The sequence below is a fragment of the Sitophilus oryzae genome, unplaced genomic scaffold (genome assembly GCF_002938485.1).
Source record: "Sitophilus oryzae breed Bouriz unplaced genomic scaffold, Soryzae_2.0 scaffold_1396_pilon_pilon, whole genome shotgun sequence".
NCBI lineage: Eukaryota > Metazoa > Arthropoda > Insecta > Coleoptera > Curculionidae > Sitophilus > Sitophilus oryzae.
Genome location: NW_022146055.1, coordinates 1,301,447 through 1,328,982, shown reverse-complemented (window position 1 = coordinate 1,328,982; position 27,536 = coordinate 1,301,447). Strand labels below are relative to the sequence as shown.

Below are 27,536 nucleotides of genomic sequence, written 5' to 3'. Positions count from 1 at the left end.
GACTAACCGTTTTTTAAAAAAAATATATTCTAATATTTGAGGGGTAGTTTCACCCCCTTAGAATTCGAGTTTCGAAAAATCCCTTCTTATCGAACCTCTACACCCTAAAGTAAATCCGTTTTCCAAAAATCAGCTTTTTACGTCAAGCGCTTTAAGCAGGATCGTGATTAATCAATGACCAGATTTTTCGAAACACCCTGTATACATTTTTAAAAAATCTTAAAATATGTAAAAAAACAAAATAAAATATATGTGTTTAAGCGTTTTTTCGGAAACTTGACCGTTTTTTAAATAAAAAATATTGTAATATTTGAGGGGTGGTTTCACCCCCTTGGAACTGGACTTTCGAAAAATCCCTTCTTATCGAACCTCTACACCCTAGAATCAACCTGTATGCCAAAATTGAGCTTCTTACGTTGAGTGGTTTGAGCAGAATCGTGATTAATCAGTGAGTCAGTCACTTAAGGATTTTATATATTAGCTGTGATATTAGTATAGATTAAACACCATTTTATTTATATAAAACACCCACTATATTTTTGATAAATTTCAGGAAAATAGAACTACCTATAGACGCTAAGACTATAATATAGAAGAGACACTGAAAATTATTTATGTATTAGTCACTGGTACTGAAACAAAATATACCGTATAATCGAAAAAACAGCGCCCGTTGACTTGTAAATAAAAATCGATTACATTCCACAATTTTATAGTGATTTATATAAAATGACTGTATTCTTTATTTACAATGCAAGTCTGACACCATAGAATAACTATATAACTGTCTGACACCATTTTTTTTTCGATTGTAATCTTACTTGATAAATCTTACACTTAGGAAATAAACAAACGCTACTAAAGAAAATTGAAACACAATAATTTAATCAAATTACAAATCTATACATGCATCGACTATATGTATATGGCTATAGAAATCCGTTGCTCCCTATCTTTAGACATTACTTATAATTAATTAATTATATTTCAATTTTTATAGGAAATAACCTGAGGAAATAACATTTTTAATATCCAAGAAATGATGGAGATTTTTAAAATTCTTAACATTGGAGGCAAATTTCTTCTTTTTTGAGTTTTTTTTTAATTAATTTAATGTCCTAAGCTACTAGGACTATCCGGCCTGTTAATAGGGTACTACCGTGGTACTACCCTCGGTTGAAGCACAAAACATATGGTTGAAGCAGAGAAGAACCTAGTTGAAGTATGGAGGTTGAAGGCTAATCCAGAGATCGAGATTTGAAGGTCGGATATCATGTGAGTTCTTGCCGAGGACCGTGGTTCGTATTCTGCCCTGTTTAGGGCCCTAAAGTTAGGCCCTGTCTATATTAGCCTAAGCAGCGAAAAAGAGACAACTTCCTAATTCCTAAAACACAACATAACCTAACATATTTGAATTTGTAATCGTTTTGCCCAATGGTTTTGCCTCTTTTTTTGTGTCCCTTCAGTGTATGTTTATGATTTCTCACGTATATTGAAAAGATATAACATTGAATTTTTGTGCATAACAAGTGTTTTTAATTTACTACTTTGTTTCTGTACAAGTCATAAAGAGGTAATAGAAATCGATGGCTCTTTTAGACAAACTTACTATTTCTGGTGTAAGAAGTTTCAGTCACGATAACGAAGAAAAAATTAAGTTTTCCACCCCCCTAACGTTAATTCTCGGTCAAAATGGTTGTGGGAAAACCACTATTATTGAATGTGTAAAGTATGCTTTAACAAATGTCCTACCGGCTGGAACGGGCAGTGGAAGTGGGTTTGTAAATGACCCACAGTTATCCAATAAATCGTACGCGAAATGTTCGATTAAATTACGTTTCAGAGACTCCAAGGGTGACTATATAACTGTCGGTAAGTTCGGCGAAGTTACTGTAACAAGAGGGTCTATAAAGTTCAAAGGTATCGCACCAACTATACGTTATGAGAAAGGAGATGATCCGCAACACAAAGAAGACATTAGCGGTCGCTGTGCCGATATTAGTAGCTACTGCACACAGAAATTGAATGTACCAAAAGCAATCCTTAACAATGTTATCTTTTGCCATCAGGAAGACTCGGCTTGGCCATTGGATGAAGGTAAAAAGCTGAAAGAGAGATTTGACCAGATATTTGGGGCTACAGAATATAATAAATGCGTCGAACGATTTAGGAAATTTATCAAAGAATTAAGGAATGATGTAAAAGTAGTAGAAGTAGAACTAAAGCATAAAGAGTTGATAAAGAACAACGCAGAAAATTTGCAGAGCTCATTAAATGTGGGCAAAGAACAACTGCAAACTATTGAGGAGACTATAACAAAGAGAGAAGAAGATATAGAACCATTGAATCGAGAGTTTGAGAAAATTTGTAAGATTGAAAGGGAATTGAGCAACCTTAGTCAGAATTTGAAAGGTTTAGAAAAGACTTATGAAGGTAAGGCTTTATATGAATATACTGTGTCGTAGTCTCATATTGTATTCCGTCTTTTTTTTAAGAACATAACCATTTTTTTTTCTAATAACATAACTAAACTGCTAACCTAACCGACGCTTCATGAAGTGACCTAGGATCTTCATGAAAAGACGGAATACACTATGTGACTACAATATACTGAATATCTCTATCACTTACTCATTTTGACTCACCCTATGACCCTATACTGGGTGGTGCATCGTCGTTGGAAACAGGACATCCCATATGCAAATTTTGAACTGTTGAAATATTTGTTCCCCTATTAATTTTACAGGTAAGTCACAAATAGAGTTTTTTTAAAGGTCTGCATATGCTAAATACACATGCCATTTTTCTTTTGGCAAATGTAATTTGTTGTGCTCTACACTACTATGTTATGATACCTCTTGTTAGTGTGGTTAGTGTCCCCAAAATGCATTTTTGTAATTTAAAACTGGTTCGAATGAGGCAAAAGCGTAATGTTTGGAAAATATAATTTGACATTGACAAAATTAGGATGACAACTTAAGGTACATTGGCATTTGCGTGGTTTTGCATTGTTATTTGTTCAATTTTAATTTAAAAATAGATGCAGTTTTTCTTAATGTACTTAAAATCGGCTTGTCGAAAATTGTTCACATTTGGCATGTGTATTCAGTATATGCAGACCTTTAAAAAACCTATTGATGACTTAGCTGTAAAATTAATAGGGGAGCAAATATTTCAACAGTTCAAAATTTGCATGGGATTTCAACTTCGCACCACCCGGTATATACTTGACATATTATATTGATATAATAATAATAATAATCTCTTTATAATTTATAGAATATTTAATATAATTATTCATATAATATATAATAATTAATAATAAAGTCTTTATTATAAAGTGCAAACCGGGTGCATCTCGAAAATGGCTCACCCATATAATTTTTTTATTTTTCAAGATAAAAAACGAGATTTGGTATGTTAGTATATGACATAAATTAGGATTGACTGACGTATGCATTGTTTTTGGTCACTTCTTGTTTCACCGGAAAAATGAGTACAAGTTTTGATTTTTAAAGGACACCTCCGGTATATTTTTACTTTATTCGATTGAAAATGACATTCTAAATAGAATGACATATCACATGTCAACTTTTGATATTTTCGCTTAAAGAAAAATCGTGTTTTAAATTTCAATCCAGAGTATCATGGCTGTGTTAAAAATACTAATTTTTAATCAAGGAGCCTTGGAAAAATAGATTTGATCGTCTAATGTTTTTCGTGTCTTGTTCTGGCCGGTTAAACGATGCCCAAATCGTATTTTTAATATTATTTTTTCAAATGGAACAAGGGTGGCTCATTAGCATATTTGGAAAACCATTTTTTTACGAATAATTTGGTACCACACACTTGGTACTTGGTATTTGACTCAAATTGTCGTTATGACCGCATGTTACAATTCCAAATAAACCTTTTACGAAAATTTTAAAAGTTGACATATGATATCTCATTCTATTCAAAGTGTCGTTTTCTTTCGAATTAAGTAGAAATATACCGAGGGTGCCATTAAAAATCAAAAGTAGTCATTTCCGGTGAAAATTAAAGTGACCAAAAACAATTATTGAATACGTCAATCGATCCTAATTTATGTCACATACTAATATACCAAATGTCATTTTTTTATCTGAAAAATAAAAAAGTTACAGGGGACATACTGTATATAATTATTTACAATAAAATATTTAAGTTTTCCCCTCGATTAAGAATTGGTGTTTTTAACATAGCCATGGCACTCTAGATTGATTTTTTATTAAGCGAGAATGTCAAAAGTTGACATATGATATGTCATTCTATTCAGAATGTATGTCGAATAAAGTCAAGAAATACCGAGAGTGCCATTTATTTAAAAAACAAAAGTTGTAGTCATTTCCGGTGAAACAGGAAGTAATCAAAAACAATTGAATGCGTCAATAAATCCGAATTTATGTGATATACTAACATACCAAATCTCATTTTGTTATCTGAAAAAAATAAAAAAGTTATAGGGGTGAGCCACTTTTAAGACGCACCCGGTATAAGTAAGCTGTGTTTATATCTTCAGGTCTCTTATATTTCACTGACACCTCGGAAAGTTTATTTTTGCGCACAGGAAACATGATACGTTGCTTATCTTGATAAAAAACAATTTTCGTACCACGAATTAGGGATAAGAGTTTTATCTGTATTATTACAGTGTACCTAATCTGTGCTTTCAGTGTATGTTTATGATTTCTCATGTATATTGAAAAAATATAATACTGAGTTTTTGTTTATAACAAGTGTCTTTTTAACTTACTAGTTTTTTTCTCTACATTCTCTACTAGTCATAAAGAGGTAATAAAAATCGATGGCTCTTTTAGACAATATCGCTATTTCTGGTGTAAGAAGTTTCAGTTACGATGGCGAAGAAAAAATCGAGTTTTCCACCCCCTTAACGTTGATTCTCGGTCAAAATGGTTGTGGCAAAACCACTATTATCGAATGTGTAAAGTATGCTTTAACAAATGTCCTACCGGCTGGAACGGGCAGTGCAAGTGGGTTTGTTAACGACCCACAATTATCCAATAAATCGTACGCGAAATGTTCGATTAAATTACGTTTCAGAGACTCCAAGGGTGACTATATAACTGTCGGTAAGTTCGGCGAAGTTACTGTAACAAGAGGGTCTATAAAGTTCAAAGGTATCGCACCAACTATACGTTATGAGAAAGGAGATGATCCGCAACACAAAGAAGACATTAGCGGTCGCTGTGCCGATATTAGTAGCTACTGTACACATAAACTGAATGTGCCAATAGCAATCTTTAATAATGTTATCTTTTGCCATCAGGAAGACTCGGCTTGGCCATTGGATGAAGGTAAAAAGCTGAAAGAGAGATTTGACCAGATATTTGGGACCACAGAATATAATAAATGCGTCGAACGATTTAGGAAATTTACCCAAGAAATAAATAAGGAATGATGTAAAAGAATTAGATGAAAAGTTAAAGCGTAGAGAGTTGATAAAGAACTACGCAGAAAATTTGCAGAGCTCATTAAATGTGGGCAAAGGACAACTGCAAACTATTGAGGAGACTATAACAAAGAGAGAAGAAGATATAGAACCATTGAATCGAGAGTCTGAGAAAATTGAGAAGATTGAAATGGAATTGACCAACCTAAGTCAGAATTTGAATGGTTTAAAAAAGACTTATGAAGGTAAGGCTTAATATGAATTATTATGAATATACTGTATATCTTCACCACTGGCTCATTTTTTACTTACCCTATGATCGTATAGACTATAGACATATATAGATATAATAGACATATATTGATGTTAACATAATGATAATAATGACATCATGACAGCAGGGTGGCCGAGCGAGCATGCGCAAGGACGCTCGGGATGACTCTGGCTTACCACCGACGGGAGAGGTCTGGCAGGCACCGCGAACGCGCCGGCTCCGCGCTAGGTACGAGAGCACCAGAGCACAAACCAGAGTACCAGTCAATATTTAATTAATAGCACAAGCTGTATGACGTAATAATAAAAGTGGTTTATCTGGGGTGGATTGTTTCATTTAGGGGTTAAAATAATCTAAAATTAACATTGATATAAAGACATATTATATTGATAATAGACTGTATTGTCGAAACCTTTGGTCGAAACAAAAGTATCATCAAGTTACTTTAGAAATGATGATCAAATTCTTTTTGATTTTGGAGATAAGTGCTTAACAAAACATAAAATACAGGTTGTATTGATTTATCTAATATATAAAATTCTCGTGTCACAGTTTTAGTTACCATACTCCTCCGAAAGGGCTTGACCGATTTTGATGAAATTTTATATACATATTTATTCAGTAGGTCTTAGAATAGGTTGTTATCTATTTTTTATACCCCTAAATGATAAGGGTGCTCCGCCTCATATTTTTTTACTTTTTGGGCAAATTTTTTTATTTTAATTTTTTTATGATGGGGTATTAAAAAATACATACAACACTAACTTTTGACCCTTCTACCATCAACCCCTATTTTTTAATAGTGATGTTACTAATTCAATAATTTTAATTTAACAACAAATTGTTTTTAAAAATTGTTAGAATAGCTTAAATTAAAAACGTGAGTATGATTGGGTATACAGGGTGGTCCGAACTGTATTCCGGAAACTTCGGCAGCATATTCCGCAATTAAAAATAAGTAAAAAATGTCGTATAAATGTATGTTCTAAAATGCTTAGTTTCGGAGATACAGGGTGTAGAAGTCTCATTTTTATTCCGATTTTTTCCAAATAATTTCTGAAGTAACATCAATATATGGATGAAAATTGGTGCCTGGGAGTTTTTTGACATGAGAAATCTGATTTTGATATCAATATGACTCTTATTTGTAGGGGGCGCCACCTACATGTGTTTTAACTGTTTTGACGAGTAATAACTTTTCGTCCGTACCTGTATAAAACTACTGAGTAAAAATATATACATTTCCATGACTTTTTACGTAAAAAATGTCTCTCGGTAAAAATCGCTACGAACAACCGTTCTCAAGATATTTAGAATGGAAATAATACATGTCATTATTGACAAAAAATAAACACGTTGAGTAGGTAGTTATTTGACTGAAATAATAAATTTGGATTTTTTTTTAAATTAATCATTAATTTTTCTGCGAAAAAACGATGATAAAACAGTTTCTGCTGAACTTCTGGTACAAAAACTTTTCAAATTTATGATTTCTGTCTAATAACTATTTAGTCAGCATGTTTAATTTATGTCAATGACAACAGGTATTGATAATTTAGATTCCAAATATCTCGAAAACCATTACTCGTAGCAATTTTTACCAAGTGATCTTTTTTACGTAAAAAACGTCGTAAATGTATATTTTTTCACTTAGTAGTTTTGTACAGGTACGAACGAAAAGTGATTGCTCTTCAAACCAGTTAAAACATATGTAGGTGGCGCCCTCTACAAGTAGGGGTCATATTGACATCGAAATCAAATTTTTCACGTCAAAAAACTCCCAGACACCAATTTTCATCTATATATTGACGTTACTTCAGAAATTATTTGGAAAAAATCGAAATAAAAATGAAACTTCTACACCCTGTGTCTCTGAAATTAAGAATTTTCGGACATACATTTATACGAAATTTTTTACTTATTTTTATCTGCAGAATATGCTGCAGAAGTTTCCGGAATACAATTCCGACCACCCTGTATATCGGGTATAGTAGTATTTACCCAAATTCAATATAAATTTTATTGACCCTTTGGACATATACATTTTTATTAAATTCATATAGGTATGTTAGGCCTTTTATCATTCTGATTGTCTTTCAGTATACAGGGTTGTTCACCACATACGTCACGGAGTATTGTAGTTAAACGATTAGATTTTTACAAATTGTAAGTTTTGGGTTCGTTGAAGGACTATTAGAGCTACAATTTAAAAATATTTTTACAAGATACAGAGTGTCCCAAATAAATAAAAAATATCAAAGTTGTATTTTTTTAAATGGAACACCCTGTATATTATTACATTTTTAGTTTCTACGATTAAAATAAAGGTAAATTTAATAAAGGTTTATTACACTTAAACCTTACCGTTCTTGAAATATTTTCAATTTTGTGAAATTGCAGTCAAAATTTTAAGGCTTCATTTCTCCAAGGGTATCAAAGTTTTTAATACTAAATATTTACTGAAGTTTATTTATTGATCAGTTATTGTGTTGCAATAATAAAAATTATACTACCTTATACAGAGTGTCTAAAATTTTATTTTAAATAATTACTAGCTTTAAACGGCAATAAGTTGTTTAATTTAAATAGTACACCCTGTATATTTTATGAGAATCAGATGCACAATTTAATTGTCTCTCAAATTGTATTATACCATTTTTTACCTATAGCTTCAAGTTTCCGTAGAAAATGCATTTTCTTGTAATTTTAAATTCATTTATCAATATACCCATGGAATACTGACATTTTAGATTATTTTCAAAGATGTACCAAATTTTTAAAGAGTACAGATACTAATATTGTCGATATAGTTTGTTTATTTCATTAATTAATAATTAATTAATTAATTATTAATTAATTATTATTTTTTAATTTTTATTAATTAGTATTTGGGCGGAAATAATGGTGGTATATTTAATTAATGGTATACTCTTTTATGAAGATTTAAATAGTTTTCTTTTTGCATACAAATGGGCTAGTAATATTATCATTTTGTTAAAAACGATAATATTACTAGCCTGTATATTTTGTACATTTGCTGCTTTAAAAACAATCTAAAATGTCAATATTCCATGGGTATATTGATAAATGAGGTCTAAATTATAAGAAAATGCATTTTCTACGAAAACTTGAAGGGATAGGTAAAAAGTGGTATAATACAGTTTGATAGACAATTAAATTATGCATTTGATTTTCCGAAAATATATAGGGCGTTCCATTTAAATTAAACAAGTTACAATAACAACAACACAATAACTGATAAATAAATAAACTTCAGTAAATATTTAGTATTAAAAACTTTGATACCCTTGGAGAAATGAAGCCTTAACATTTTTACTGCAATTTCACAAAATTGAAAATATTTCAAAAACGATAAGGTTTAAGTGTGATAAACTTTAATAAAATTTACCTTTATTTCAATCGTAGAATCTAAAAATAGAATAATATACAGGGTGTTCCATTTAAAAAAATACATCTATAGCATTTTTTACTTATTTGGGACACTCTGTATCTTCTAAAATTATTTTTAAATTGTAGCTCTAATAGTCCTTCAACGAACCCAAAACGTAAAATTTATAAAAATCTAATTGTTTAGCTACAATACTCCGTGTCGTATGTGGTGAACAACCCTGTATAATATTAGGCCCTTATACCAGTTTTTTCCAAGCAAGTGGCACTTATTTATAAACTTAAGAATCTATACAAACGTATAACTAACATTGATATTTGGATGAAAATTGGTATCCGGATATTTTTTCCATGGGAAATGTTCCCAATATATTTGGAATCGAAATAATCAATACATTTTAATTAAGGCTGTATTCCGTTGCAAAACCAGGCGAACCAGACCGGTAAACTACGGTAAAGAGCGGTTCCTGAAAAACATCGGTTTGCTACGGAACGGTTTGGTAAAATACTGGAAACGTCAAATGTTGACGTTTTCTAAATTTCAATACCTCTATTATAAAATTTATCTATTATGCATTTTTAATGTACCTATTCTCTGCTTTTACGTTTGCTTCTTCTTTTCAATGGTGTTTAATATTGAAAAGTACCGTATGATCGAATAAAAACGGCATCAGCGATGGCTATGAAATGACGATCGATGACATTTCCCATATAATTTTACATATAAAATGACAGCGATCTTCTTTCATAGCCATCGCTGACGCCGTTTTTATTCGCTCATACGTTACTTTATTAATAAACTGTTAAACTCGTTAGACAGCTCAAGTGAAGATTTGCAGGTCCAATATTAAAATAGATCAATAATAAATAAACAAATCTAATCAATATTTATATTTTTATAGCTTACAAAACATTCACGATTACTTGTTATATTGATTTTCATGTTTTCTTTAAATGTTCCTGACTTTAAGAAACAATGGCGATGCATGATAAGTTTAAATGGTTCTAAAAAGTCATTCTATTTAGTTAATGAAATTTATTTACCTTTACTGCCTACCTCCATTGCTTTTGGATGTAAATACAAAATATTATAACAAATTTTAGAAATTAAATGAGAATTTCAGTCGAACTTTCAATATTTGCTTGATTTCTTTCACATAAATGACATTGATTGACAAACAGAACCAGAAAAAACAGCCTTCTCGCGTTGGTTAGTTTGGTGACAGAACCGAATTTTTCAGGAACCGTGTTCCGTAATAAGAAAACTTTCAGGAAACCGAGTGAAACGGAACATAAAACCATAACCAAGGTAAGCTACGGAATACACCCTAAACCTTTGAATAAACCCTAAACAAATAATCATTCATTCATCATTGACAAAATAAACATGTAGACTAGACAGAGGACTAGATAGTTATTAGACTGTCGTAATAAATTTGTATTATTTTTGTGTCAAAGGTTCGACAGAAACCAGACATTAATTTTCGTGTTTAATTTTAAATTATTAATATCTATACTTTATCAATAGTGTGCTGAGCAACGTAATATTTATCTGGTCTACCATACCTGATCTGAGCCGTATGTTCTTTTCATCTTGTTAATATTGATCTTCTAGTTTGCCCAACACATTTCTGATTACAATCTTTACATAGGACTGTATACCATTAAACTTAATTTTTATTTACAGCTTTAGTTAAACAGCAGCAAAACTTGAGAGAATACATCAAAGAAGAATTCGTAGGCTCAGATGAAGACCTGCAAAATAAAATCCTAAATTTCAATAAAAACGAAAAGGAGACATTGAGTCTTATTGGTGAAATGGAAGGCAAAAAAACGAAAATCGAGGTCAGCTTACGCGAAGTGAGTCAAGAACTGCAAAATTTGCAGCGAAATTCCGGAAAAATGAAAGCTGACGAAGAAAGACACAAGAAAACCTGTGAAGAACTGGATAAATCGATCGAAAAAGGCAGAATTATGTTAAAAGTTCTTTCTGATAATGTAGAAGAACCGTCACAATCTATAGAAAAGCTTGAAAGCGCCTATAAAGTAGAAAAAGAGAATTTCGCAAAATTGGTTGCGGCAAAAGATATGAACGCCAAACAACTACAAGAAAAAGTCAGCAAAATTCGAGACAGTTTAGTGGCTGCCAAGTCAAGTTTAGCTTCAAAAAAGAAAGCTACCGGAGAGTATGAAACTAAAATCTCTGAAAACAAAAGCAAACTGAGTCGTTTTTCCCTTTCTCACAGCCAAATGACCGACGTGGATCAACAGATTACCGATGTCGAGTCTAGTTTAACTCAGATCAAATCTGAATTCAACGAGGAAGTGTTTCAAAATGAATTAGATGACATTTCCCGCCAAATAACCATGAAAGAACGGGAGTTTAAACTTTTGCAGCAAAATTATTCTACTGAGCAGGAAATAAAAAAAGAGTCGGCAATGGTTCAAGAGAAACGGGCCGAGATTGAAGAGATCCATCGAAACCATAAGACCAACTTTGAGAAATTGTTTCACAATAATATTCCAAAGCGTCATTTCCAACAGGCCATCAAAGAAATTCAGAGGGTTCAAGAGAGAAAGTTAAAAGATGCGGACCGAGACATAACAGTCCATGACAAGCGCGTTTCTTCGTTAGAAGCAGACGTCAAAAATACCAGAGAACTGTTAGAGAGTCAAAGAGAAGAACTGAAAACAAAAAGGAACAAAATTGACGCCAAATGTAAGGGTAAAATTTTTAATGAAGTCCTGAACCAGTCTCATGGGAAAAAAGAGAAGCTGCAAAGAGATAAAGGTACTTATCGTTCAGCGAAGACGTTCTTTGACGAGTTTATTGTGCAGTTTCAACAAGAGACTCCGTGTTGTCCAGTATGTGAAACCGATTTTTCTGACAAGAAGAGAATGGTTCCTAACATAATTTCCAGACTTAAAAGCAGAATTGAGGAACTACCCAGGAAACTGACTGAGGTAACTATAATTATTTTCGTTTCAAATAATACTATTTGTAGACCCATGGAGGGTAGAGGCACAGATTATACAGATTATAAACTTTGTTTTTTCTTTATTGTTTTTTGTGGTTCCAATTTTCGGAATCGGGCACTAGTTAGGTTACTAGTTTGCGCACATAGCACGCCCACTTATGGCCTCTAAAATTGTGCACAGCGCCTGACCGGCACAGTTATTAGAGAGATATCGGAAAACCGAATAGCGTCATCCAGTATTTACGCGTACCTTATCATGGTTACGATATGCGCGAGTCAATTTTTAACGCAACACCCACTAATAACGTTACTGTCTGACGTAATTTGCGGACCAATTAAATCAAGCGCTATTTCTAAATAACGTTTAAAAATTGCTTAAATGGGCATGTGCGGATATTTGACAACCGGGGCCGGCCGGCGAGATCTTTTATTTTAGGTTATGTTTGAATTGTTTTCAATTATTACTTTAGTTTTTTATTAGGTAATTTGATATTTAAGTAGCTGGGATTAGTTTTAATTAAATAAATATGGCCCAAAATATGGATTCCACCTCTTCCAATATTAAAGAACCTATAAAGAGGCTTAGGTTTACAGCAGATGACGACTTAGCCCTTATAAGAGAATTTGTTGTTTGTTGCCCTAAACCCACTGGCAGACGTTGAACAATAAAGCACTGGAAATAAGCACTTTAGCCCTTTAGTTTTAAAATACCTAGTAAACAAAACAATTTCAAAGTTTTAAATTCAAAGTTAGGTTAAGTTTAAATAGCGGACGCGACGCGAACAGAATTCTTTCCGATCCGATAACTATAAATGAAGAGAGTTAATACCACCTCACGTAAAGGAAATAACACCTGGCCTTATTAACGTCCATGCGCGCTATTCGGTTTAGCGATATCTCTCTATTATGCTGTTTATTGTTATTTTACGCGAGTTTATTATTGCGCACAGGAAATTTTACTCGTTTGCACATCGTTATAAAAAACACTTTTTGTACCACGAATTAGGGATAAGATTTTTATCTGTATACATATAGTATGCCTAATCTGTGGTAGAGGTAAGGAGAAACATCTTTTATGGGACTTTATTTGAAAAGGTTGTCACCAAACTGGGAAAAATAAGGGTTCACTAAATAACCACAGTGCCGCTAACAAGGAATAAGGGATTGAGCTGAATTTAGTGGTTATAAATAAAGTGAAGTTTGTTAAAAAGAGAGGCACAATGCGTCTTCAGAAATTGCAATTTATTTCTTTTGAATTATTTTCTGTTCTAAGATTTTTTAGTGCTTAAAATGTAAAACTTTTGCTACAGCAGCGCCATCTTAAGAGTTCTTTGTTATGACCACTTTTCAATACATGAAGATAATTATCTTTACCTCTACCACAGATAGCTCTATCTTCCATACGTACGGTAATCGAAAAACATTTTCCGATGCACGTGACCAACTTTGAGCGACTAGCGATGGCGATAGCAGCGCTTCCAGATTGTGATGGATTTTCGAGATGAATCTTAATGTAAAATTGGGAAACAATATATTTATTATATCATTTTTTAAAGATTTTTACGTTTTATTTTTAATTTAATGAGTAATATTTTAGCAACTAATTTGTTTTAATTTATTATGACGATTATTCTAAGCGTTATTATGGGTTATTTATTTATTTATTGATGTACATCTACACAGGTGGCAATAACAAGTAAAAGGGTGCCATTAATGCACAAATTAAAAATCACAGAATTTACTCATAACTAACGTAGAAATATCTTTGAAAGTGGTATAATGTGCTTACCAATTAAACTTACTTCTCTGACTGCAATCAAGAAACCTTTATCAAAGGACCTTTATTGTCACATTCTCGTTCAAAATATTTTATCAGCTACAAGCTCTTTGCTTCGACAAAGTTTCCCTGATATTGTCCTAATTTTCCTCCGTATTTAAATGCTTCCGCATATTTTCAACACACAATTTCGAGAAATGCAATACAAAAACTCGAAAATTTAGTTCTTAAAAGAATTGTTTGTGCTTAAAAGTATAATTTTTAAAAAAAGACTATGAAAATAGGCAAAAAACGATAAATTATTAACTTAATTACTCACAAATATTTAACAAAAACCTAATTAAGATAATGACTGACATTATGATAATAAACTACAACGTTGCTGAACACGGCGCAATGTGACCAATATAGTGATAATAAAATTCGATTTAAACTAATTTTTGCAGCTTTAATCTAAATAAAATATCTGTTACGATTTACAATCACAGTTTAAAGAATATAAATATATCAGTTGGCCCACTCTTCGCCCGTATCAAAATTTCTCCCACCGCTCCCCGCGTGTCTTGTAGACTTGGGCCAGTCTACATCCGTTGCTCAACGTGTACACAGCGTTCCAAGTTTATTTTAGTTTTGTTTTCCTTCCGATGCATAGGGTGAACCAAAAATAGTGTTTAGTTGTTTTGTTCGAATTGTGAATAAAATGTATACTAGAAATATTTGTGCAGTGGATGGTTGGGAAAGTAGAATGACAGACAATATATCGTTCTTTAGGTACCCAAAAGATGAAGGAAGGTATATGTTTATATAGTATAGGATATTAAGTATATAATAATTAAAGTATTAGACATATTAAGTATATTATAATTATGGAAACCCAACTATGAATAAATTGTTTTAAAAATATACATATAAATTAAGAAAAGATTTTACTCGAAATATGCACAAAATATTTATTTATAACAATTAGTTTATTATTTTAGTAGATATTTTAGAGTAGTAGTAGATACTTTACTATTATGTTTTGGATTTTCCAGTATTTACCGGTTGGCAAAGTACATATTAAATTATTTCATAATAAATTTGCATTTTTTTAAATAGCATGTTTTGCTTTTTAGATGTTTGTATTTAACTTTAAATAGCCACCTGGAAAGTCCAAATTTTATCGTCAGGTAATAAAAATACGCGCATACAACTTGTTCTGCTATTGACAAGTTTTTTAGAGTTTTTACTAAATTTTATGTAACAGTAAATATAACAATTGACGAGCACAATATGGAAAAAACGATGAGCATCCAGAAATGATAAATGTTCAGGAAAGCGTTTTTTAATTCAAATTACGCATGGACTTTTATATCGTTTTCCCCATTTTTAAATGCCTGTTTCTATGTGGCCGTTATCGATATTCCCGTTTATTTAGGTACTAAAAGGTGTAGCCCCCTTTTTGGTACTTTCATTGTTTTTCCCGTGTGCTCTTCAATTAGTAGTAAATATTGTAATACATTATATTTGCATATTTCTTAAGTTATAGCATGTTTTGCTTTTTAGTTGATCTCTCGTATACGACCAGCGTTCTGACTGATAAAATAGCACTTCCGCTGCACCCTGTAAACGTACAAATTTTTTGCCACCTCCAAGGGTCACGGGCCGTCTTTGCAGTCAAAATAACAATAGAATTCCTTATAGTGAGCCAACTGTATATGTATATATTCTTTAAACTGTGTTACAATCATTTGCTCTATAAAGTAAAATGAAGAGCTGCTGGATATCTTAAATTATACAACAAATTTAAACATTTTTGGCCAAAATTTCATTTAGTCAGGTTTATAGGCTTTAGTGTCAATTTAGATACGATTGATGACGTGCACCGGAAAATGTTTTGCGATTACCGTAGATCATATACCTACAGTTTATGTCTAATACAGCAAGTTTCAGGGTGCATCCATACCATCCTAGAAAAGGCGGAACGGCGTATCGGCGTAACGACCTTGTATCGATTTCCGGCAATTTGGTGAAATTTCCAGCAATTCAGCTTTGCTGAAATTTTTCGAAAATTCATCTGTCAAACATTTCAGCCAATAGAATTGCTGGAAATCGATATAAGGTCGTTAATCCGATACGCCGTTCCGCATTTTCTAGGATGGTGTGGATGCACTCTCACTTGTTTCAAATATAGAGAATGCTCCGAATTATATTCAGGAAACCTTAAAACCCAAACCGAAAAAAAGTTCGTATAAATGTATGTCCTGAAACGCTTCATTTCAGAGATACAGGGTGTAGAAAGTTCATTTTTTATTTCGATTTTTTTCATCAGATTTCTGAACTAATGTCGATAGTTGGATGAAAATTTTTGTCTGGGTGTTGATATGTGAAATTTTTTCCAAATAATTCCTGAAGTAACGCCAATATTTCGATGAAAATTGGTATCTGGGAGCTTTTTAACATGAGAAATTTGATTTTGATGTCAATATGACTCCTACTTGTAGGGGGCGCCACCTATATATTTTTTAATGGGTTTGAAGAATGATAACTGTTTTTAACTATACTCTATTTCTAAAAGCCTAATAGCAGAACCTCATTATAAATGCAAAAGGCGTTTTCTTGTGTACAGTGTGACATGCCAAAAGATGGGAGCAATTTCATTTTAAGGGTTTATTTCCAATGAAATTCAGACAGCTTTAACACGTTTGTAGATGGACACATCCGGTACGTTAACAATAGGGCAATAAAAACCCTCATATAACAATAGGGCAATAAAGATATCAGGGTTAGAAGAGCTACCTGAGAAGGTACTGACCGCACCAGTGTCGGGTATTAGGGTTTTAAGATTTAAAATAATAATTAAAAACTCTAACTTTTTTGAATGACCAGCAGAATGCTTCAAGTCGTTAGTTAGAACAATCCTTAAACTCAACTTAGAACAATTTTACTGCTAGGCTTCAATATTCAATGAAAGAAAACTTCAATGTGGAATTTTCATTGTCTCTTTTAATTATTTTTTTTTAGTTGACTTTATAATTATCTTGGTATCTACAACCTAAAATAATAAATAAAGACAGTGGCAGTTCGACATAACAGTTTTCTGTCAAATTCACATTTTTTACCAACCGCAAATAAACATTTACTTGACTCTCAGGTAGAAAATGAGTTAAGGAAAGAAGAAACGTTTTATAACGAGCTCCAGCAACTCAAACCAGTCAGCGACGAGATTTCTAGACTTCAAACCGACGAGATCCCCGCTTTAGAGTCGAAGTTGGAAAAGCTAGAAGAAACTTTAAAAGAAACAACAATGGGATTGGTTGCTTTGAAGGAAGAAAGAAAAGAACCAGATACCTTAGTGGAGATTTCCAGAAGAGTTATCACAGACGCGGCTGTTTTGGATCGTCTCATATCAGACGTTGAGGCCAGCGAAAGTTCACTGGCCACCCTGAAGCGACAACTAGTACAAGTGTTTTCTAAGCGTAGCCTACACGAAGTTGAGACCGACCTGACTAACCTTAGACGCACAGAGAAGACCAAAAGGGACTTACTGAATGATTGCAGAGAGCAAATACAGAAATTCAACCAGCAATACCAGACGTGCATTCAGAAGAAGCTCAAAATTCAACAAGGGATGCAAGAGCAACCTTTGATTCAAAACCAAATTAAGGAATTCAACCAGATCATAATAGATTTGGAGATGGAATGCAGAGAATTGGACGAATCGATTCAAACTCTTGAAACGAAATTGAGCCAGGCCGAACGTGAACGGAATCAAACGGTTAAAGATAATAACAGTCAAATTGAGAAAACTCGTGCCGATCTCGAACAACATAATATTTTAATGACTGACATTCGCAAGTTACAGGCTAGCGTAACCACATTCAAATCCAGCGATTGTGAGTCAAAACTAAAGGAGCTACTTAAGAATATTGAATCGAATGAATTGAACATCACCAAGTTGCAGAAAGCCAAAAAGCTACTGGAAGAAAAAATAGTGAGCAAAAAGGAAGAACAAGCTAGTCAAGAGACCAAGTTGAGAGAGTTGAAGGACAACTTGGAACTGAGAAATAAACAGAAAGAAGTGGAGGAGTTGAAGAAGGAGATAGAGAGTTTGAATAAGCAAATTGGGGGCTACAATGCTAAGTCTGTTGTAGAAGATAAAAGGAGGGTTACTGGACAGATTGATGCGATTACCAGGGAGATTAGTGAGAAGAATGGAGAGAAAAGACAGTTAAAGGTAAATAAGTCATGTATTATTTCGGAAAAGTTGACATTTAAAGTATGTAAAGACTGTTCAGCCGTCGTTTACCGTTACGTCATCATTATTTGTCAAATACTTTTGTGTCTGAGATCAGTTCATATTGATTGAGCGAGTTCCGTTTTTTTTCGGCATTTATTAATTTTTTCTTGAACTCTTCATCAGTTACGATCCCTTTAATTCCAATCCTTTGGACTGTTGAAATTCCTATTTCCAAAGCCATCAGCAACTCGCTATATTATTTAAAAACTATTAATTTGTATTTTACATAGGAATATTACACCTTTGCATTGTACCACAAACATTGTACTTACTTTATATGGCGTCCACGGGCAATGTGTTCTACCAGCGTCTTTCTCCAGAAAAATAATTTATAAGCTTAGAGTTCGTTCTTTTTTAGAACTCTTGGTCATTTTGATTAAATATTTGAGGCATTTTTGCAATAAAAAAATGGCTGTACTTAAACTGCCGTTAAACGGTAGCCTACCTAAATGCCGTTAATAGGTATGACGTCGTTGATGTGACGCACTTGACGGCTTTTTAATGCTTTGGTTAAAATGTCGTCGAACGGTCGCGTACTAAAATGCCGTTAATCGTTAAAGCAGAGTAGGCTACTGATTAATACTTAATAATTTGTAATGTAATGTTGTCCAAAATCCGTCATGGCTTATTCTGAATAAAATTAACTTGGAACGGTGTATATGTAGGTAGACGTATATGTTGCCGTTGTAGGTTTGAAAATGTATTTGCGATAAAATGTAATATATGGCATTGGTTTTCAGGTTTTTATTGCAAATTATAAACTGACAACTTAAAAATAATACTACGTCAACTTAAAAATAATAATGCTACAGATAGCATTATCTGCAAAACCACAGTTTTGATTTAGGTCGCTTAGTCAATCCTGCACAACGGATATGTGTCTTCACTGCACACAGAACAAAACCAACTTTGTTGAAGTCGTTTCTGCTCAACTAGATTGGTTATTTTTTCAAAGGCTTTCTCGGTGCAAAAACTTCTAAAAATCGTAATTTACATTATTAGTTATTAATTTGGTAATTATTAGGTATCGCTAGACTTACCTTATCATGTGGATATCAACAGCCTCATCAAGAACGGCATGTGATATTTCTTCGGGGAGCATTTTAAGGTCTACAGTTTCAAGAAATTTCCCATTTGTGATGCCTCTAACGATGTTACGATCCTTAACGAAGCAATTCAGGATTACATTTTGTTTTTCATGATAGGATTGTTTAGCAATTGCTACAGTACATCTTTTCTTTTTCTTTGGTAGTCCTATGACTGTTAAGTCCTGTCCTTTTGGTTTTCCTCGTTTTTTTTTATTGAAACAGGCATCTTAATTGATGTCAAAGCGAAATCATTGACTTCTACTATTTGATGGGACTGGTTGTTGACGTCATTTAAAACTGAATCACTAATATAGGAAAAAAATATAGGTTGATGCGCTTCATCTCGTGTCATTTCCTCCTCTATAACCAGCTCGTTACAAAACTCAGGTGCTTCCACAGGTGACCGACCAAGAGTTGATGTATTTCTATTATCTAATATGAGCGCTTCACTCATATTGTTTCTGTCTTGAAGGTCCGTCTCGTCACAAACCTCAGAGTGTTCCACAGAAGACTGATTTTTACTTTCAAATACAACTGCATCATCATAATTTCTAGAAGTAAAAATAATTTACTGAAAAGCCTTCATTGTACTTTTCATGGTTGGACTTTGAATGAAAAGTCCTCTGAAATTATTGTCTTCGTCTCGCAAAACAGCTACATTGGCACCTGAAAACAGAGTAGTTATTGGGACTAATAAGACGATAATAGAATATTTTAGTTTACCGTATTTAGCTTTAAGTATATTTAAGCAGCCATCTAAGTTTTCTTTTCTTGATTGATCGGATATCTTCATATTTGTTAAATCTTGTAAAGTAACAATTTTACCAGTACTTTCTTGAACTTTTGCTGTATCATTTTTTCTATTGGCCTTCATATTCAAATAATCCTTGACGCTTTCCTTCATGTTACTGGAAAGTTTTCTTTGGCTAGGGTTATGTGCATGTAGAACCTACAAAATATATCTTTTATGAATAAAATACTGTTCAAGCAAGAATTCTAAAAGCATACTATATGTCAACTAATCTGTAAACTTACCTTCGAAGTGACATGATTGTGCTTCATTTGAACCGATGTTACCTCGAGTGCTTTTCCATCAGACAATGCTTTGAATCTTACATGTACTGGGCAATCTTCTTTAAATGTCCAAGACTGTCGAATTTTTTCCCACTGCCCTTAAACTTCTTTCCACCGGGGTTACATGCATATAGAAGTTGATAATAAATCAAAGAGCTTTCTATTGGTCTCACAATTTTACTGCTTGCAATCGTACGGGCATCTCGTTTCCAAAATGTTGTGTACGTATTTTCACCAAGTTCCTCAATCGCTTTCTTTGCGTCAGCGAATGAGCTGAACCTATCCCCAATTTTCAGCATGCTAATTTCAGTCATGAAAAATAATTAGGTACCTAACTAACCTAAAAATGTTTATAGATAAATTAACAATCAGAAAACTAACTGAAACACTTACTGCATCCTGAACCGATAATATCCAGATGTACACCCACTTAGTACAAATTGTTACTACAATAACAGTGCAAACGCGACGAAAAAAACATACCAAAAGGGCAACGGAAAACGGAACACAAATTGATTAACAGCATTTTAGTACGCGTTCGACGGCATTTTAACCAAAGCATTAAAAAGCCGTCAAGTGCGTCACATCAACGACGTCATATCTATTAACGGCATTTCAGTAGGCTACCGTTTAACGGCAGTTTAAGTAGCAGCGTAAAAAAATTGAATTTTGTTTTACAGCGATAATCAAATTTTAATTTTGACATTGATCGATGTCCGTCAATAAAATTATAACCCTAAATCAAATGACAATTACTAAAAAGAATATGCAGTAATTTACGAAATGCCGTAATGATGTCACCAATCTCTTTCATCTGGTTGGCAAGTGATTGAGAGAGTTCGACAATATATGACGTGACTTATTATATACAGGGTGTTTCAAAAAACGTGCCATTTCTCGTGGGGAGATAAAATAAGATTTATTTTTCATATCAACATAGGTCTGATTCTGCTTTGTTTCGTAGCTACAGGGCGTTAAAGTCTTAATATTTTTTTTCGATTTATTATAATTTTGTTCCAAGTACTTTTAGCGATTCGAATGAAATTTTGAGGGTAAAAGTTACTATAAATGCGACATATTCACCAGGGACGTCTCTGGGATATCTCTGGAATATTTCTCTAAAAAAAGCATGTACGCCACTGACTTTTTTTTCCTCTTATTGATAGACAATAGTGTAAGCAGTTTATGTCGATTAAAAGTTGTCTTTTTGTCCAATTCGGCTTCCTGGGGCGCTATTCTGTACAATCGTCGGTATCGGCAAGTTACCGACAGCTATCGGTACGTACGGCCAATGAGCGTCGTGTTGATTGTTGTTGTCATAGTTACCGATCGGCCCTATGACAGATATCGCAAATTTGTACCGACGAAAATCGGTATCTCTACCGTGCCCTTGTCAACCTCACGGTAGAGATACCGAGAGTCGTCGGTACAAATTTACGATATCTGTCATAGGGCCGATCGGTAACTATGACAACAACAATTAACACATATTTACTATATGCAAATACGTACCGATAGCTATCGGTAACTCACCGATTCCGACAGCTATCGGTACGTATTTGTATATAGTAAACATGTGTTGATTGTTGTTGTCATAGTTACCGATCGGCCCTATGGCAGATATCGCAAATTTGTACCGACGACTCTCGGTATCTCTACCGTGAGGTTGACAAGGGCATGGTAGAGATACCGATTTTCGTCGGTACAAATTTGCGATATCTGCCATAGGGCCGATCATAACTATGACAACAACAATTAACACATTTTTACTATATACAAAACGTATCGAGAGCTGTCGTAACTTACCGATACCGACGATTGTCGATGCCGTGTACAGAATAGCGCCCCTGGATGAGATAAACGCAATTTTATTAATTTGCATTGATCTAAGTCTAATAGCAACCTTTAAAAAATATTATCATTAACTTGCAAAAGTTTTAAATATGTACTCATTGATTCCTCAAAAAATATGAAAACAAGTTCCTATAAACATGGTTAGGTTGGGTTAGGTATGAAAATGTTAGAGTTTTAGAGTTACATGATGTTAAAACTTTTTAAAATTAGGTTTTTTTCTAAATATCCTAAATACCAATATTTTTTTATTCGAAATTGCTGTATGTTGGACTAATAATAATAATAACTAACAGTAATAATATTTAATAATAAATTAGGTAAAATATATTACTTATTAATTTTATTTTAATTTTAATTTTATTAATTGTGATTATTAAAATAGCGTCTCATCAAGGAGGCCGAATTGGGCAAAATATCAAGAGATAACTTTTAATTGGTATTAAACGGCCTACACAATTTTGATACGAAAAAAAAAGGTCAGTGGCGCACGTTTTTTTTGAAAAATATCCCAGTGATAACCCATATGCACGTCCCTGATGCATTTTTTGACACTTTTTTAGCATTAAAATATGTAACACTTATAGCAACTTTTACCCTCAAAACTCCATTCAAATTACTAAAAGTACTTATAGTATAGAAAATTATAATAAATTGAAAGATTATTAACACTTTAACACCCTGCAGCTACGAAACAAAACAGAATCGGACCTATGTTGATATGAAAAATAAATGTTATTTTTACATGAGGAATTTCCCCACGATAAATGGCACATGTTTTGAAACACCCTGTATATGAATATATGCCGACTCTTATTTATATGAATTTTTCTATTTAACATAATTTTTTCTATGGAATGAAAAAGACTTTGATCTAAAATTCTTGGACTTCTAAAATTATAAATTATCTAAAACAAAGGCATTTTGTAGGAGAAGGTTGATGAGATCCAGAGTAAACTGAATTTAAAAGAACATCGCGAAGCTGCCACCCAACACAGGAAAAAATTCTATCAGTGTAAAATGAAACAACGGACGTTGAGCGACATGGAAAATTACACGTCCGCATTGGAGAATTCTTTGTTGAAGTTCCACAAGCAGAAGATGAGGCACATCAACATGAGCATAAGAGACCTCTGGAGGAACATCTACAAGGGAAACGACATCGACTATATCGAAATTCAAGCTGAGGATAACGTTTCAAGAAGTAAGTTTGTGGCTCATGTTGTTTTTTATTTGGTTGTAATAGAGTCACTCTGTACGGATATACAGTGTCCGGCAATAGTATGTATTTTAGAAAAATATTTTATCTTCTATAGGGTGGCTCAAAAAAGAGTGAGTGGATCGGTATAATATTTTTTAAATGGAACAACCCGTATATTATTCTTTCATTAAATGGATAATTAAAAAATGGTAAATTTTTTATATTTAGAGTGTTTCGAAATTTTTAATGGTTTTGAAGATACACGCAGAATTATTTCATATGGCTCTTTCAACGGTAAAATACGAGAGAAAAATTATTGGGTGACATGATTATGACGAAGAAAAATTATTTTATAGTTTAAAAAGTTTGCCGTAGAATTTTGAACATCCTGTATGATTTACGATTACCATATTTATAGCAAAGTAAGTACAGACCATCTAAAGTAAATAAATAATATAGTTTTGATTTCAGAACATTTTTTTAGGAAAGGGTGAAAAATATATATTTATTAGTTATTTATTAATAACTCTGAAACTATCGAAATATATTTGCTCATATATTAGAATTATGTAAAGTGATCTGAAAGGAAGCCAAAAATGCAATAATATACAGGGTGTTCCATTAAAAAAAATCATCCCGATCCACATACACTTATTTGAGCCACCCTATAGAGGTTAAAATATTTTCCTGAAATAATACTTTAGGTTTGCACTTATACAGAATTCCTAAGTTTGTTATTATAGAAGTTACAGATGCCCGACGCACTATTGCCGGACCCTGTAGATAATTTCAAATGTTTCAACTAAAATGTCACATATAACGAGATAACAAGGTGTTTCCAAGATGTTTCGTCCATCGCATGAATATAAAAATAGTACAGGGTGGCGCCTCTCATACGCCGCGGAAGCTCCAAGGAGAACGGTATATAGTTTATATCGAAATGAAATTTTGGGAGCATATGTAGGTTAATTGAAAGCATGGTTTGTATATATATAGAGTTCTACAGGGTGTCCCCAAAAAAGTTACACATCAAAGTTTTGTTTTTTTCTAATGGAACACCCTATATATTAATTGATTTTCGGATTCTAGGAAAAAAAAAATTGGCGCCGGGAGGCACGTATAGCCGCCCATACTAAAATATGTTAATATCTCGAAAACTGCGACTTTGACTGATTTTGATGTTGTTACAAATTTTGTTGCAAATATTATTCCTAATCTTAATTTGAAAACCGCGTTTCGCTAGCTACTGTAATTTTGGAGTTACGATTTTTTAAAATTTTTAATCCCCTCCCATACCCCCTTACCAACCCACCACCCCCACCAAAAACTAATGGTCATATTCTCGGGTGCCACAGTATTTTTGTGCCAAATTTGGTTAAAATCGGTTCAGCGGTTTTTGAGTTATCGTGTTACAGACGGACAGACAGACAGACACCATGAAAATATTTTGTATTTAGGTCATTTATGACCCAAATAACTCATTTTGAGTGAAATTAAAAAAACTTTTTTTGCCGATCTTAATAGTCTACCATACCTGTTGGTATGGTCGGCTAATAAAGGTGAGTTTTATTAAAGAAGCATATACCTAAAGTATGGCAAGCTGTACTTTGCTACTACCAAGGCGTTAAACGCTATATACGGGAGCTATTATTATTATTATATACCTAAAATCTAAGGATTTTGACATATATTTCACATTTTGTGAAAATGAAGAGAAAAATTTAAATTTCGATAACAGCTGCCTAAATTTTAGTTGACCTTGTATAGCCTGATATTTAATTATAGTAACCATTGCATGTTAAACCAAATTGAAATTTGACCCGAAGAGTTATACAGGGTAAGACAAAATTAATATGGAGAATTAGTCACTTTTAAAAGCAAGTTACTCCTTTATTTTAAATAGAACACCCAGTATATTTTTTCGGTGTTCAATGGGAAATTTATATATCTTCAAAATATTATTAAGGTTGCCTACCCCTCAGACAAAGATTTTCCTAGATACTTTAATTTTTATGATTTTGTATCAATAGATCTTTATTATTTGAAGAAATTTAGGGTGGCTGTGATATACCTTTTGTTAATTTAACAAAAATTAAAGAAATACACAACGATAATAAAAAGATACACGTTTAAGACATATTTTAATTATTACAGAATTAAAACCAGATATAAACCTATAATTATGTGACAAAAATTAGCTAGATGAAATCAAATGCTCAAAATGCTTCCTTTCCTGTTAACTGCATAAAATGATTGTCTTCTCAAAAGCATCTTTTCATTTTAAAAGGTATGTGTGGAGTTCTACCTCAAAAAGCAGCTACAATAATTTCTCTCATGTTGTCGAGAATAATAGTTGGTCGAGTTTTGTAAACACTGTCTTTAACATATCCCCATAAAAAAAACCCAGACTAAATGAAATCAGGAGCATTTAAGTATGTATTCTATTAATTGGTGAATGGACAACTGCATTCACCAACAGAATCATATCAATTCTCTCTGATGTAGGATAAATTTACATTTTCGGCAAATTTCTGAGAAATTTTTTTGTTTTAACTGACACAAAATTGATATCTAGTTGTTAAAGTTGGTCTAATTAGACAGCTCTGTTGAAGTAATGTCAGACATTGATATGTTTGATGTTACTGGTGCTGGTGGCTGTAATCAGCCATCTAGATTTTATCAAATAATAAAGATCTACTCAGATGTAAATGAAAATATTTAGGAAAATCTTTGTTTGAGGGGTAGGCAACCTTAATAGTATTTTGAAGAGATACGAATTCGCCATTGAATATAGGAATAATATACTGGGTGTACCGTTTAAAATAAAAGAGCAACATGCTTTTAAAGGCGACCAATGTTCAATATTAATTTTGTCTCACCCTGTATAATTTTTTGGACCAAGTTTTAATTTGATTTAAAGTACAATAGTTAATTTAACTACATATTATGCTATACCGGGTAAATTTCAATTTAGGTAGCTTTTATTGTAATTTAAAAATTGTTCTTTATATCTACAAAATGATAAATATGTCAAAAACCTTACATTTTAGTCATATACTTCTCTTATAAAACTCACCTTTATTTTTCTTTCAGAATACGAAAATCAATTAATATACAGGGTGTTCCATTACAAAAAACACAACTTTGATATGTAACTTTTTTTGGGGACACCCTGTAGAACTTTCTATATTTTTAAAAAGTGCTGTATTCTGAATTAACATACAAATGCTCACAAAATTTCATTTCAATACAAACTGTCGTTCTCTTTGGAGCCTCCGCGGCGTATGAGAGGCGCCATCGCCACCCTGTATTAGTCATTTGATTCAATGTATTTTATTAATTTTAGTGAGCTCCAGGAAAAGGAATTACGAATACAAGGTGGTCCAAGTAAAAAAAGGTGTGGCATTGGAAATGAGAGGTCGCTGCAGCGCCGGCCAAAAGGTCCTTGCCTGTCTGGTGATCAGGATGGCCTTGGCAGAGACCTTCAGCGCTAACTGCGGCATTCTAGCCTTGGACGAGCCCACTACCAATTTGGATAGGGAGAACATAGGCAGTTTGTGTGATGCATTGTCAAAGATAATCTCGACCAGAGAGAAAAATAGCGGATTTCAGCTACTCATCATCACTCACGACGAGGACTTTTTGCAGATGTTGACGAGGAACCAGAGTGTTTCTCATTATTATAAAGTTTTGAGGAATTCAGATGGTTATTCTCAAATTAAAAAGGAAATTTTATAAGCGTTAAATCAGTTTTTCTTTGAGCTTTCATTTGCATTCCTTTTTTTATTTTGTTAGGTTATAATATTTTTTTTTTTCATCATGAGTAATAGAACTTTGATTACAGAAATTAAAAGTAGTTGTTGCCTTTTTCCTAAGGCTGTAGGTGAAATAAATTTTTCTGTTAAAAATGACTAAACTTTGTTGCTATGGCTTATAGGAAAGATGAGTCTCAACCTGACATGCTATTTCTTTCGTCTAAAGTAATGTATTAAATTATTTAGAAGGCCTATAAATATACAATATGTACCGGGTTTGCCTTTACAAACGGAAACACTTTTTTATTACATATTGACATTTTGAGAAAAATGTTTTCGTCATAAAAAAAATTTGGCTTGTTCTAAAGTGGTTAAAATATCCCGTTTAAACTTTTCCAAATATCCATACCGTTTTAGAGG

General features: G+C 32.9%; 1 protein-coding gene and 2 long non-coding RNA genes across 3 annotated transcripts; 1 reads left to right on the top strand and 2 right to left on the bottom strand.

Annotated features, from left to right (window-relative positions):
• The first annotated feature begins 1,394 nt into the window (after positions 1-1,394).
• On the top strand, positions 1,395-27,536 carry LOC115875809 (DNA repair protein RAD50). Its single transcript, XM_030891319.1, has 5 exons — positions 1,395-2,433; positions 10,801-12,077; positions 17,002-18,084; positions 23,091-23,364; positions 26,708-27,536. Exons 1-5 carry the CDS (start codon positions 1,587-1,589, stop codon positions 27,097-27,099), a joined length of 3,873 nt encoding a protein of 1,290 aa, XP_030747179.1. The 5' UTR covers positions 1,395-1,586; the 3' UTR covers positions 27,100-27,536.
• Positions 19,862-20,074, bottom strand: LOC115875811. The gene is made up of 2 exons (XR_004049059.1): positions 19,959-20,074; positions 19,862-19,901 (listed from the first exon to the last, which is right to left on the bottom strand). It is a non-coding gene; the product is annotated as an uncharacterized LOC115875811 (long non-coding RNA).
• Positions 20,097-20,834, bottom strand: LOC115875810. Its single transcript, XR_004049058.1, has 3 exons — positions 20,703-20,834; positions 20,271-20,649; positions 20,097-20,184 (listed from the first exon to the last, which is right to left on the bottom strand). It is a non-coding gene; the product is annotated as an uncharacterized LOC115875810 (long non-coding RNA).